The 15,694-nt window shown below is 41.0% G+C and overlaps 1 protein-coding gene across 1 annotated transcript in view; it reads right to left on the reverse strand.

The window, feature by feature from the left end:
• Positions 1-15,291, reverse strand: part of WDR43 (WD repeat domain 43) — a 47,225-nt gene extending 31,934 nt beyond the window's left edge. Inside the window, exons 1-3 of the mRNA XM_060026883.1 lie at positions 15,053-15,291; positions 8,141-8,278; positions 4,148-4,269 (exon numbers count right to left, since the gene is read on the reverse strand). Coding sequence (XP_059882866.1) covers positions 4,148-4,269; positions 8,141-8,278; positions 15,053-15,277 — 485 coding nt within the window. The 5' untranslated portion in view covers positions 15,278-15,291. The remainder of the gene's footprint in view (positions 1-4,147; positions 4,270-8,140; positions 8,279-15,052) is intronic.
• Between the last annotated feature and the right edge of the window lie 403 nt (positions 15,292-15,694).

Consider the following 15,694-nt stretch of genomic DNA (forward strand, 5'->3'; position numbering starts at 1 on the left):
AAAAGAGAAAAAAATATATAGGCAAAGAATACTCAGAATACATAAATAGCTCTTTGTATTCAAGAAAGAACTCCTTGAGTTTAAAAAAAAACTCAAAATAAAAATAGACAAAGGATATATAAACAAGCAATTCATAGAAGAAACACAACTGTCAATAAACATGAAAACACCCAACCTCAACAATAATCAAGGAAATGCAACAATAATGTATGAAAACTTTTCCTTTACCCTCATTGGTTCCTAACATTCTTGACAATTTCTCACCAATTCCCAGAGCTTCAACACTCACCTGTATTCCTTATTCAACATCTACTCACTGAATTGACACACTTTAAAAAAAAAGACATGATCACCATCCTGACAAGCTTCCTGAATCTATTTCGCCACTGAGCACTGAAAAGGCCAGCACAGAGCCAACACCACCACACCCCTGTCCCCTGTTACTTGTGCAACCCTCCTCCATCAGCAGAAACTGGGAACTTGTTAGAATTCCCAAGCCCCAACCTAGACCTACTAAATCAGATCTGTAAACATACATAACATATGTGCACATTAAAGCTTGAAAAGCACTAGATCAGAAGATTCCTCTCTAGGAAATGCGACAGGTTCCAGAGGAATGACCTACACATCCTGATACTGAAGGCCTCCCAATCACTCTACAAATAAGCCCAGCAACTGAGCCACACACCCACAATGGCTTTCCAATCAGCTTTTCAATGTTTCATTTTCAAAAACCAACAGGCAGCTGAGGATCTCCAGTCACTTGAAGAATGCCTTTAACATGAAAGAAACCAAAATCAAACAAAAATTAAAACACATTCTCAAGAGGGAGATGACGAAAAGTAAAGTTTAAATCCTATAATATCTTCAGAGAGTTAGAAAATATTATACACATGACAGAAACATGACACAACAAAAAAGAAATACTCAAAGAACGAAAAACAGCTCCCAGAGGTTAAAAATTTAGAGAAACTTAAAATTGCAATACAAGATTTAGAAGGTGAAATTGAAGCAATTTCCCAGGTAACAGAAGAAAAAGACAAAAGAGAAAATGAAAATAAGGTTAAGAGACCAAAAGGATTAGTCCAGGAGATATAACACCTAAATAACAGTATGTAGTATAAGAGAAAGATCAAAGAAAAGAGAAGGAATGAAATTATCAAATACACAGTATGAGAAGAACGCAGAGCATGAATTCCCAGGCTAAAGGTCCCTCAAGTGCCAACATAATTCACTGACTGAAGAAAAAAAGCACAGGATATTTTAAAATATAAAAATAATGAACAATGAAAGCCAAAAAACCAACGAACCAATGCTTCAAAATCCTGAGGGGAGGGCTTCCCTGGTGGCGCAGTGGTTAAGAATCCACCTGCCGATGCAGGGGACACGGGTTCAAGCTCTGGTCTGGGAAGATCACACATGCAGAGGACAACTAAGCCCATGCACCACAACTACTGAGCCTGCGCTCTAGAGCCCGCGAGCCACAACTACTGAAGCCCAAGCGCCTAGAGCCCGTGCTCCGCAACAAGAGAAGGCACTGCAATGAGAAGCCTTCGCACCGCAACGAAGAGTAACCACCTGCTCGCCGCCAACTAGAGAAAGCCCGCGCGCAGCAATGAAGACCCAACGCAGCCAAAAATAAATAAATAAATAAATAAATAATTTTTAAAAAAATGCTGAGGGGAATTATTTCCAACCCAAAAGTCTGTATCTTCAAATTATCAATTGAGATTTTGCTTGTCTTCCAGGAAGCTACCAATTTGTGTGTGTCACCAAAAAGAAGGAATAAACCAACAAAGAGAAAAATGGGATCCAGGAAACAGAGGTTCCATCTGGCAAGAGAATTTTCAAGATGATGAAAGGAAATCTCAGGATAATCACGGGAAGAAGGCAGAGAAGTCCGCCAAGAAATAAATGAAACTGGAGGGAAGCCTCCAAAGATTAAATAACTGATTGATTAACTGATGTGTCTGAAAATAAATGAGATTTACACTATTGCAGGAATGAGACTGAACTAATGACAGGTATATACAAAACTAAGCAAATGAACAATAAAGCAATTATAAACCCCAAGAAAAGCAAAATTCTGTGCCAGAATATAAACAGTACAGTCCAAGTCTCATCTGTAACAATAGTTAATTAGGCATAATGTGAACAATGAATACTGCTTAATCAAAGTGTGACATTACAATATCGGGAAAATGGGGACAGAAAAAGGTAGAGGCTAAGAACTAAATCCTCATCCTCTATAGTAGGAAATCAACAGATAATACCTAAAATGGAAAATAAACTCAGTTACCTATAGCATAAGAATGCCAAGAATGAAACTGGAAACAAAATATTGTATGAGACAGCACAGTTTGGATGAAAGCTCAGGCTGTGATTCAACCTATTTCTTAACTGTAAAACAGGGATGGAGACCACCTCGCAGTGTTACAAATACAATACTGTGTGTAATATGTTGAACGGTGCCTTGAACATTGTTAGTCCCTATGTGAAGAATGTGACTTGGTGAACTCTCATCCAGACAGCATTTAAAAAGTACAGCTGCGGGCTTCCCTGGTGGCACAGTGGTTGACAGTCCGCCTGCCGATGCAGGGGACAGGGGTTTGTGCCCCAGTCCGGGAGGATCCCACATGCCGCGGAGCGGCTGGGCCCGTGAGCCATGGCCGCTGAGCCTGCGCGTCCAGAGCCTGTGCTCCGCAACAGGAGAGGCCACAACAGTGAGAGGCCCGCATACTGCAAAAAAAAAAAAAAAAAAAAAAAAATACAGCTGCATGGGCCCCACCCCTGACCTAGTGGATGAGAATCTCCACAGGCATCTCTTTACAACTATGAGTATGGAAACTACCACCGCAGGTAAATGGAATGAACTTACTGAACCTCTAGGCAAATGATTATTCTCTGCCCCTCCAGCCCCAAACCCTCCTTAAAATTCTAAGCCTCTATCACCACCCCTTCTGCTGGGTCTTGCCTTTCATGTGTTACTTCAATTTGCTTAGAAACTCTAAAACCACTTCCCTCTTCTGAGTTTCTATTAACTGCACCACTAGACACCTAGTAAGTTCAGAAAGCTGTAAACTTAGTTACATTTTATTTAACTCCTTTCTTCACTCAATAGCACCCCCTCCCCCAATCCTACCCAAGATTCTTCTTGGTTGGTACCTTTTCCATTCTTTCTTCCCACTCTTACCATCCTACACCCGGACTATTACTACCACCACCTGGGATCTAGCTTCTCTGCCTGTGCACTAGCTCCTTCCCATATATTTTACACAGTGCTAGCAAATTTTCTTCCTAGAGCATTATTTTGGTTACTCTGTTCCCAAGACATTGACCTTCAGTGTCTCATGCTTACCAAACAGAATCTAAAACTCCACCAAAGAAGTTTGACTACAGTAGAAAAACACTGTGCCAGAATTCAAGACAGCAAGATTAGAACTCCCCTGCCACTTATTAGCTGTAAGACCATGGGCAACATTATCCTCCTTAGGGTCCTCATCCACGTAAGTTCAACCGCATTCAACTGTCCACATTCATTGAGCATCTACTATGCAGTCAATCACAGGATTAGGCGCTTGAACTAAAAGAGCTGTCTGAGATTTTTATCTATGACACTTAAGGCCAGACTCTCTTATAAGCTACTTTGGCTCATATCCTCCACCAACCATTATTCCCTAATATGGGCCTCCTCTAAATGCCTCTACTGGGTTCCAAGTAAATCTTTAACTTCCCTTTCGCCTAGCCTTTGTTCCTGCCACATCTCCACCCTCAAAAGGATCCTCCCACCCTCTTCTTTCCAAATCTTACCTCTCCTAGAAGACCCAGTTGAAAACCCTTCTCTTCCACCAGGCCTTCCCAACACTATCCTAATCATTTCACCAGTAATTACTTGCTACCTTATGGCATCTCTTGTGCAGTTATTTTACTCTTGTACCATTATTTAACTTTTCTGTTAAAATCTTCCATGTCCAATTTGATTAAATGTTCCTTGAGAACAGTCTGTAACCTTACTAGTAGTGTCTACGTTCCCCACTGTGTCCAATATCAAACTTTACTTACATCAAGAATATAGTCTTGATTTGTCAAACTCTAAAGCATTCCCAAACAGTAACCAAGTTACCCCAGAACCATCAATGTTACTCACCACTTTACTTTGCACGTCTGTGTGTTCCATTCCACAATATGTTTGTCATCTGAACAACTATACAAACAGCCATTGTCTTGATGCCACTGTATGCAATTGACTTTGTTGTCATGTCCACCACTCTGCAGATTTTTTAAAAAATTAAAAGAAAAAAATAAAGCTCATCTGTTATGACAATATGCACCCTAGAATCATTACTAAACACTTAACTAAAATGTTAGGCCTTAACCTAACTAAAAAAGCCTACCCATTAACCTAACTAAAATGCATCTATCCATTTCCAATATCAAAAATGAGATAAATCTTCTATAACTTTATCAAATGTTAACTTTCCCTTCTCCTCTGCTAGAAAAACATACTTCTACATCATAAGTCAAACGACACTAGTCCTAAATGCCACCTGCTTTTGACAGGAATGCCAGCACTAAGCATGATAAAATGCTTCATGTACAGTGGCAAAAAGTTTGGGACACTTGAGTGAACTAATAAAGTCAAATCTTAAAGGGTTTAAAAGCATGTCTAGTTAAAACTATCCTTGAAAATCCCTTTACACCAAAACTATCTCTCAACTTTAAAAATCAATGTTCCTTCAGGGAAACACTAAATGTTTCCTTGTGTTGCAGCTCATACCATATGAAACTTTAAACACACTCAGCACAGCAAGATGCTGGCTCACTCAGAGGCACACAGGAATGGCGAAATCAACTGGGAAAGAGCAAATTCAAGTCTCCTGTCTCACACACATTCCAGGACAAGCTCATTCAGCAGAATTAAGGTGCTAAGTCACCTACGCTGTGAGCAATTATTTTCATTCTTTCCATCTGAATTCACATTAAATATACGTACAATGAGTCACCACTGTGTACACATCTAAGCATAAAAGTTAAAACTCAAAATCACTACTTCCATCATACAGATTGCTCCCATCTCAAAAGAAAAATATTTTTCAAAAATATTTATTTTTTGGCTGCGTTGGGTCTTTGTTGCTGTGCGTGGGCTTTCTCTAGTTGTGGTGAGCAGGGTCTACTCTCCGTTGCGGCGCGCGGGCTTCTCATTGCAGCAGCTTCTCTTGTTGCGGAGCATGGGATCTAGGAGCGTAGGCTTTCAGTAGTTGTGGTGCACGACTCAGTAGTTGTGGCTCGCAGGCTCTAGAACACAGGTTCTGTAGTTGTGGCACACGGGCTTAGCTGCTCCGTGGCATGTGGGATCTTCCCGGACTAGCGCTTGAACCCGTGTCCCCTTCCTTCCTACGAGCTATCTACTCAAAGAACTAAGTCCTACATTATAGCCACACACACAAAGAACTGAACAAAGGATATGAACAGATAAATTCCATAGAAAGAATTCAGTAAGAAAATTTTTAATAGTAATTCAAGAGATACAAAGCAAAACAAAGTGACATTTTTAGTCTGTTCATCTACCAATTTGTTTAGCATTATAATATCCACCCTGGTAAGATTACAGGGCACTATCATACGTTGCTAGGGGCTAGCGTACCTTTTTGGAAAGCAATCTAGCAGGTGTCCACTCATTCATTAGTTACTCATTCAACAAACATTTACTCAATACCAATTACATGCCAGGCACTACATTAGGCACTTTCAATATATAGTTATGTCTAAATCTCAAAGTCATGCAACATAGGTTATATAATACTGAAGAGATGAGAAGTTATATTACTTATCCTTGATCATATAACTAGCAGGATTCAACCTCAGGATAGACTAGTTCCAAAGCCTGGGCCCTTTCTACCTCACCACGTCATCCCAACACTCCTTGCCCTGACCCTCTTGGTTCCTTTCTAATAAACTCATTCCCTGCTAAAGATTTATATATAATCCTGGGAGGTATCAAATTGATCTAAAAAGGAGTTCTAGGCTCCATCAGCATCATGTCTGCAGCCACAGTAACTGAGTAAAGCAGCTATCACAGTGCACCAGATACTAGGTACGTACTGACCACAGAAAACTGACCAAATCAAAGGATGGGACCCAAACTATAGTGGGGTAAAAGCCCACGAGGACCACACTCAACTTGGAGGAAGGAGGAATAAAGGGAGATTTCCTTTACATATACCTCTGAATGCTTTAAATTTTTTTCAGTTGTATATTATTTTTATAATCTTTAATATAAAAACAAGTGTTATATTTTTATTTTTATTTTTTAAATAAATTTATTTATTTATTTTTGGCTGCATTAGGTCTTCATTGCTGCGCGCGGGCTTTCTCTAGTTCCGGCGAGCGGGGGCTACTCTTCGTTGCTGTGTGCGGGCTTCTCATTGCGGTGGCTTCTCTTATTGCAGAGCATGGGCTCTAGGCACGTGGGCTTCAGTAGTTGTGGCATGCGGGCTCAGTAGTTGTGGCTCACGGGCTCCAGAGGGCAGGCTCAGTAGTTGTGGTGCACAGGCTTAGTTGCTCCGCGGCATGTGGGATCTTCCCGGACCAGGGCTCGAAGCCGTGTCCCCTGCATTGGCAGGCGGATTCTTAACCACTGCACCACCAGGTAAGTCCCAACAAGTGATATATTTTTAAATGCAGATATAAAATCAGATAAAAATTTTCACCTATCAAATTAGCTGGGTTTTTTTGTTAGCCTTACTGCTGCTTTAATGGAATAATCAACGATGGCAAAAACACCACTGAAATACACGTACCGTCCTTCCACTGCTGATACAAGTACAAATTAGAAAAGCTTTCAGAAAATTGTTATACTATGTATAAAAAGGCTTAACACTCACACCTTTGACTCATTAATTACAGGTTAGTAATTCTGGGAACCCGTGTAAGAAGAAAAGAGTTTTATAACAAAAAAATCGGAAACTACCTAAATAGTAAGAGTTAAACCACCAACGGACTACCCCATTTACAGGATTTTATGCAGTCACTGAAAACGTTTATAACTAGTTCTCGACAAATATGAAAATTACTCATGTTGTAATTTAAAGGAAAATATCAGAATACAAAATAGACAGAACCCAACTGTATTTTTTAAACATATGCATAAAGCAAAGAAATATGCAATCTATCAAAAGCGGTTCTCCCGGTGATAAACTTAGGTATAATTGTTTTCCCTTTTCAACTTCAGGTAGTTCCAAATTGTCTATGGATAGATGTTACTTAAAAGAGAAAACATTCTTTTATTCATATATACAGAAAGCATTCCTATATACAGACAGGAGTTAAGTGAACACCAAAAACACACTGTAGTAGACACTGTCTGAAATACATTATGCCAGTTAAGTTACTGTCTTGCAGCACCAAGCCCTCACTTCTCTGCTCTGGACGCTGGGGCTGGGACTCTGCAAACCCCATTTCTGCTTTGCCAGCTGGATCGTTAGTAGGCTCCCCCAATAAGGGTGCAGGAGGGAGACAAGGCTGGAGTAGGAACAACGGAGGTGTTCCTTCCTGTCTCCCAGTTTGCATCACCCCAACATTTCTTCACCCCAGCAGGGGCAATCCTTTTGACAGCAGCTGAACCCAATATGCAGTTTTTTTCAACACCTGGAGAACCAGAGACACCAGCAGTCAGCTAAAACCCCCTCCTCAGAGGTCTGGACCTTAAGTCTATGGGGCCACTCTCCCTCAAGAGACATCAGCACAGAGAGCAATACCTGCTTCTCAAAGGTCTGAGTTTCAGCAATAATTCCACCACCTCCCTCGTTCCCTAGCCCTGGAGGTGGTGCGCTCCTTCTGCAGCTGCTGTCTGTGATACTCAGAATTCTTTCTACCCTTTCTTATTTTAAGCCTAGTCAATAGTTCTTCACACTCTTCATATCCTGACCTATAATAATAACTAAGTTACCTATCACAGCTTTAACAAATATTACTGTTCAAAATTTTAAATATGGAAAGGGCAGAAAAATGCCCCCATACTGCAGATCCTATAGCATATCCTGAGCTGCTTTGTTTTTAATAAGTCTCTAATAATCAGTTTCCTGTCATCGCTCTTTTATATAATACACACACACACACACACACAGACACACATACTTACTATCAATTTACTGTGTAATTCTCCTTTTACTGTACTGTATAATAAAATACTACCAACTGCTGTACCAAGAGCCAACAAGTCAACCTGGTTACTTGTCCCTATAGCTTCTGATTTCCTTTTTTTCCTCTGTGGACCTTCCTGGAAAAAAAAGAAAAAACAATTTTTTACTTTATTATTTCAAACACTGAAACATCATTAATGCATAAATGCAAATGCCCACTAGCCCACAAATGAATGTGACTGCTTCTAAGAAAATTTTTTTTTTAAAGTGGAGATGTGATTTGCTCTCAGATGATTTCTTTCTCACTACTTAGAAAATAATTACTCCAATGGAAAGAACTCGTAATACTCTGTCCCCATCTCCTACCTCTCTGAAAAGAAGGCAAATAGGATAACTGAGCATGCTCTTGGTAGTATTCTACTCTTAACAAGTCCGAACAGCCTCAATGCTGCTTCCACTTCTCGGAAACCAACCATTCCCAACAGGTCCAAGTGAAGACTCCACTCCGAAGCAAAGAGATTACAGATCCATACACAAGCAGCCAATGCTTTCCCCCTCCTCCCTCCCCCAAAAGCTTTCCTTGCATTCTGGCTTCATTTTCAGGAAAAGGGACTCAAATGTTTTTATATTTATAAACATACAATTACCTCACTTAAGAGTCAAAAAATGGTTGTAACTCGTACAGCAGTGCAAAGCACACACTAAAGAAGTTGTTCCAGTGACTCTTTAAGGGTCAGTATGAAAGTTCCATGTTGTCTTCGTGATTCTAATGACTTAAGAGGCACAAGTTTCAATCTAGTGTCAAACAGCCCAAGACTTCTTTGATTTAATTCAAAAAATGAAACGAACAGCTCATCTATCCATCAGAAAGACAGCCAATTGGTCACAACTTTAGAGTACTACTTTAGAGTTTATAATGCTGAATAATAATTTATAATTTTGAAACTTTTCTTCCATATGTTTATAATTTTTTAAAATTAAAGCTTGCTAGCCTATGTTTTAGCATAAAGAAGTTCTGAGAAATCCATTCTTTTAGTGTAAAAGAGACCAATATTACAGAAAAGAGAACATTTTCTCCACAGTGGAAGATCTTTGCTCCATAGCACAAAAAAGCAGCCCAGGATACATAAAATCTGCCCAACCCAGAAAACCACCAATGAAAACTACGATGTTACCAGTGCATAAAGAAAATCAAGGAGCAAATTTGTAAGGCATTTTCCATTTTTTTTCTCTTAGTTATCCTCTAGAGATGTTACATTTGAAGAATTTGATTCATTGGACGCTCTAAGTCAACAAAAAGTTAAAAGATTTAACAAAAAATAAGATAACTTTAAATACAGAAAAAATAACGAACATTTTGCAAGTCCTGAGAAACGTATCCACATTAATAAACTCAAAAGAGAAGTCACAATTAATAGCCAAAGTATAAAAACGTCTGATGGTCCCGTCCCCTCAGTAACATTCTTAGTCAGGAAATGTCCTAGGCCCCACCTTCAGTTACATGAATTTCTAAAGCCGCCTCTGAATGATTCCAGAGGGCAAATGTGGTTTCTGCATAAGGTTATGGACATAAACACCTATTTCAGGCAAGGACAATAGAGGAAATTATACCAACCTACTACTACCTCATCAGAAAACTCTCCTCTGAAAGATTCTAGAAAGTATTTCTTCTATTCTTGGTTTTCCCCAAATCAAATTAAAATTATCTACAATGAGGTTTCTAACGTATGAAACATAGGCTGGTCCAAATATGTATATGTTTTTCTGCAGATGTGAATTTGCATTAAAAAGCACAAAGAAATTTTAGAAATTAAACGTTAACATATTCAAAGCCCTGATTTCCCTATCAGCAAAATCTCTATTTTTAGGAGAAGCAAGCAGAGGCTAGTGGTAGGAGTATCACAGAATCTATGCCCAATTTTGAGGATCACTGGTCTAAACCTAAATAATAATCCAACTAATTAACCTCAAAGAACTAATGACTCATGTATGTTTTCTCCGAGTTGGACGATCTTTTTAAAAATAACTTCCCATTCAGCAGGATGTGCATGTCCAAAAAAGTAAGACATCAACCAGATAAGAAGTTTATATAACCAATGTGCATTTTAGTGAAATCTAATATTTTAACTATTACCCCATTACTAAATATTTCTGAAACCAAGAGTTTAGTGGTACTGATGATTATAGATTATGACAGACTTTTGTTGGCATTTTCTATCAGAACCTGTTATTTCTGTGATCAAAAATTTCAATGACTCCCCAGAGAAGAGTAAATCAAAAAAACTGTTTGGTAGGGCTTCCCTGGTAGTGCAGTGGTTGAGAGTCCACCTGCCGATGCAGGGTATGCGGGTTCGTGCCCCGGTCCGGGAGGATCCCACATTCTGCGGAGCGGCTGGGCCCATGAGCCATGGCCACTGAGCCTGCATGTCTGGAGCCTGTGCTCCGCCACGGGAGAGGCCACAGCAGTGGGAGGCCCGCGTACCCCAAAAAAAACAAAAACAAAACTGTTTAGCATTCAAAAGCATCCACAATTTGCCTCCAAACCACCTTTTCCAGTCTTATTTCCAATTCCATCCTTACATTGCACTCCCTAATCACGAATACACTTTCCCATTTGCTTTTTCCTCTTTTGGGAGGGGCCTTTTTCTATCCATCTCAATTATCAATTTGGTTAAAAATCGATCCTTGCTTCAAGGTCCACCTCAAATATGATCTCTCCACAAAAACCTCTTCTTTCAGACACAGTATATCTGAATTGTCTGTATTTCTTCTTTAATGTCTTAGTCATACTGCTTTGTTTCATGTCATGTGCACATTAATTACATGTGTAAATATATACAGTGAATGGATAGGGTAGGCTAAAAATTTAGTTCATATATCTGTAATCAGAAAATCTGAGTTCCAGGGAACTCCCTGGAGGTCAAGTGGTTAGGACTCTGGCGCTTTCACTGCAGGGGCCCAGGTTCGATCCCTGGTCAGGGAACAAAGACCCCACAAGCCTCGTGGCGTGACCGAAAAAAAGAACAAAAACAAACAAAAAAAGAAAATCTGAGTTCCAGAAAGTACCAGGAACGAAGACCAAAAGGATTTGGTCTATTACTTAGACTAAATAGTCTTTTCCAATGTGAGGGGCTGACCGAGCTAAGCAATAAATGCCAACAGCAGTCTCAAGAAAGCAGTATTTGATCCAGAAGGCAATCAGAAGGCTGAGTGAGTCTAAATGTGCATGATTTATAAACGCAAGGCATAGTACAAATGAAGTGAAGACAGAGGGGAAAAGCACATCCAATTAAGCCCTGACTCTTTAGACTAAGATCCCAGAGTAAGAAAAGAGTTTACATGGAAAACCAATACACACACTCATAAAAACGTGTATATAGCTGAAACAAGTTTCACCAAAAAACTTATCCTTTACCATGCAAAATACACTCTAATATTGTCTACTTCATCACTGTAATGCTGTCACAACCCACCAAATCTATTTCACAATCCACTAATGGTTCAAAACCTATTTGTGAAAAATATTGACCTCTAGTCACTGAAAATGATGGCAAAGTTTCAAGTTTCACTCTGCAATTAGTCTCCTATGCCATTTCTTGGCCTATCTTAACTGTCACTTACTCTGGCAAATGTCTAAGTTTCATAGGTAACAATGAACAAAATGTGTGCATTTTACATGTAATTACCTACAGTATGTACATCAAAAACAAATTCTAATACACAGGAACTTCTATTTCTGCCAATAAGATTTATTAGGCAAACCATAGCCTTTTGAAGTTTAAACACTGGAGAGACCGTAAGACAGAGCATTATACAGGAACACAACTGGATTGTGCTGCGTCCCTAAGGGTTAGGACTGGGGATGCTCAGATTTTTCCTAGAAACATCCTTAATGCTGCTGTGCTTGCCCTGTCCAATGCCTGAAATGCCATGTGCCTCCTTTAATAAGCACTAAGCCATATGGGGTCATTTTAACTACAGTGACAGCAAAGTAACATAAATGCATTTATTGTGGTAGCCAGTCTGTTTCTTCAGGGCTCTACAGCAGTTAGAGAAGGAAAAATTGAAAAGTTTGGAATTAAAGGAGCAATGAAAAAGCAGGGTCAGTTCCTGGGTAGCTCAGCCACTTACTGTGTGCCTCTGGCATATCATTTACCATCTCAGCCTCAGTTTACACACATAAACCTGAGGAACTCTAAAAACAGCACCCATGCATAGTCCATCAATCCATCTCCTTGCATTTTTCTCATCATCATCTGAGGTCCTCTTCCCCCCAGGCTCCATCACCCAAATAAAATGCTCAGCTATATGATATATACAAAAATCTTCTAAAACCTACTGTGACATAAATGCAAAGAATTATAATCATTTTGTGACCAAGAAGCAATCTAATTTTTATAAAAATTTATGAACCACTGCTTTAGCTCCTGTTACCCAAGAAACCCAGCACCAACTCATTTTTCTCCACTGATAAGAGTAATGTCACCAAACTTTGTCCTTGGGTGGCAAACTGCCAGTTACTGAACCAGATGCAGAATACTCCTACAAACTGATTTACACGTAAAATAAGGGCTTAAGAGAGCATCTTAAAACTTAAGTGGCAAGGATCATAACCCAGGGACCTGGGAGCAAAGGCAGAAAATGAAGAGTGATTTGTAGCAACCGCTATCTTTAAAAATCACATCCTCCCAACTCTCAATTCTGTGACTGAAGATCTAAGGTTACAGTAAGAGCACTGGCCCAGGAATCAAAGTACTTTGACTCTAGTGGCTACAGCTACTTCATTGGTTAATAAGGCTTTGGAGAAGTCATTTAAACTTTCTTAGTTCTGATTCTCAGTTTTTAAAAATGTAACAATTACAGGGCATTTCACAGAGTCAGGTGACTAAAGTGAGAGCATACAAGTAAAAGGACACTGAAACCTGTTAGAACTTTTTTTTAATGTAGTCCAACTCTTTTTCAAGGAGGCCTCCAAAAGTAAAGTGACTTGCTCAAGGTGACAAAACAAGTTTGAGTCCTGGGTATGAAACCAAATCTAGGTATTTTTCTATTGTATCAGACTGCTATAAATAATCCAAAACTGACTTTTAACAGGAAATTTAAGACCAGGCAAAAGTTTTACTCCTGACACAATATGATTGTAAGTCAAGAGAATATCAAGTGGGTGACAAATATCTGCCAGCCTAATATGAATGATTTGTTCCAGATAATAGAGTTGGGCTCTAAATACCTGCATTCTAGTCCTGGTTCCATTTTTGGTTTTTCGCAAGTTGCTTAATTTTCCAAAGTCTCAGTTTCTTCTTCACGAACAAAGCAAAAAGTTAGTCTTTATCTACCTTGCAGGACTAACCATGCAAATAAGAGGTAATAACAACAATTAACACTTGCAGCACTTACATACCAAGAACTACTCTAAATGCTTTATGCATCATTAAGTATGTTAACCTTCACAACCACTCTATGAGGTGAGTACTATTATTCCCATTTAGAGGCACAATTCCTACGATGAAGCCAAGCCTGGGTTCAAAGTGAGGAGGTATAGTTTGGGTCCATGCATCTAACCACTGCTCCACATTTCCTCTCACCATTAGAATTATTAACACTTTACAAGACCGTTAAAATACAAACACAGAAATTTGAAAAGGAGAAATATGCAGAGTGCTGTCATCTTAATGACAACTGATTTTTTTTAAAGTCCTAGTTTTGTGCTTGACTTAAGGTCTCTTTAATGATCAACAGGAGTCACTTCATCCAGAAACTTTGAAAATCAAGCTTAAGATCTGAAAAACACCTAAACATACTCATCCAAAGTATAACAAGTTAGATGTATCCCTACTTTCAACCTAAAAAGTTAGCAGAAAGTTTCCTAGGATAGTCAGGTGGAGTTAAGATCTATACTAAACACTAACTTTTTTTTTTCTTTTTTTGTGTGTATGTGTTTAAATACTAACTTTTTAAGGTTTACACACAGTGTCAGCTAAATATCACACAACTCAATACCTGATGCTTCCAAATCACACTGCACTGATTCGGGTTGGCTACCTTATACACGCAGTTCCCACGTGCGTGTGAAATAGTGCTGATGCAGCCAAGTGACTCCACAGTGAATGACGTCTTTCATTGAATCCCTAAGAGTGAGAAGCCTTCCCTAACTCAGCAGTGCCCCGTGTAAGAGAAACTTCACCTGGACTCACGTTCGTTAAGTTAAACTACAACTTCACTTTACCTCCATATCCTAATGCAGACTTCAGACTTGGGGAAAAGGGGATGTATAAAGGGGGAGCCGAGCAGATGTTAAAACTTTAACAGCAAGAAGGTTCAGATGGCTTACAATGGAAACGAGTCTGGGAAAAGTCAACACTTTCAAATAGTCACATCCTGGACGTGGAAGAGAACACGTGGTGAGCCGGCCCCCAAGAGTGGGGGGTGGAGGGGGGTGTCCGGAAGCAAGGAAATAGACTTGTTCATTCTAACTGCCCAGCGCAAGGCCGATGAGCTGGGTAGGGGTCGGAAAAGAACAATACAGCCCCAAGGTGGGGCTCTGTCAAAAACCAGAGCTCTGAAAAGCGCAAGCAGGAGAGCCAGGCCTGGTAGCAGGAAGCCGCTCCTGGGGGACCCGGGGCCTCGGCGAACATGGCGGCCCCCGCGACGGCTGGACCCAGACCACATGGAGCCCGCCAGGAGGGCTTCAGTCCGCTGCCCGTCGGATCCGGCCGCGCCCTCTCTCGTTGCCCTCAGGACAGGCCACGCACGGGGCTGACGGTGTGGGCCCAGCGCGCGCCTCCACCGCGCTCTGTGCCTCCTCGCCCCGGGCCTCGGAGGGCCACGCGCGATGACGGATCGCGCGCCGCCGGGCCGCGAAGCGCTGAGGCTGAGCGGCCACCCGCCCCGCGCCATCCAGCTCGCTTTACCTTGGCCTGCAGCCGCGCTGGCGCCCAGGCCAGGCAGGTGCAGGTACCGCTGAGGTGCGCGGAAGGCACGTACTCCTGGTGCAGCCGGTTGCTGGCTGTCTCCCACACTCTCAGGTGACCGTCTGTAGACGCTAAAGCGAAATAGGCCTGGCTTTGCGGCGAGAAGGCGCAGGGGACGCCCGCGGGGGAGAACGGGTCCGCAACACCTCCGCCACCCGCCGCCATTGCTGCTCTGGCTCCGCGGCAGCCACGTGTTCGCCCGTGCGCAGGCGCACCGGTACGGGGCGGGGCCTGGAGGGGGAAGTGGGGCGGAGGGAGTGCAAGGAGCAGAGGGAGCGGCTCTTTGCGACGCAAGCGAGCGTTGGACGGCCTACCTGTGGACGGTGGCCCAGTGGGCTCAGTACTAACTTGTTCTGGGGATGTGTGAAGGGGCTTGACAAGACTCCTTCCTTTAAAAAAGAAAGAAAGAAAGAAAAAGTTTTGGGTTTTTTTTTTTAATTTAAATAACATGATTGAACGAACTGTTTGAAAGAAATGTTTACTTATAATTCCGTGATTGTGACAACTGTTTCCATTTTTCCTTATCCACTTACGGGCTGTAATCATGTGTTCACATAACAATTTATTCAATCATACCAGTGT

Source organism: Delphinus delphis, chromosome 12 (genome assembly GCF_949987515.2).
Source record: "Delphinus delphis chromosome 12, mDelDel1.2, whole genome shotgun sequence".
NCBI lineage: Eukaryota > Metazoa > Chordata > Mammalia > Artiodactyla > Delphinidae > Delphinus > Delphinus delphis.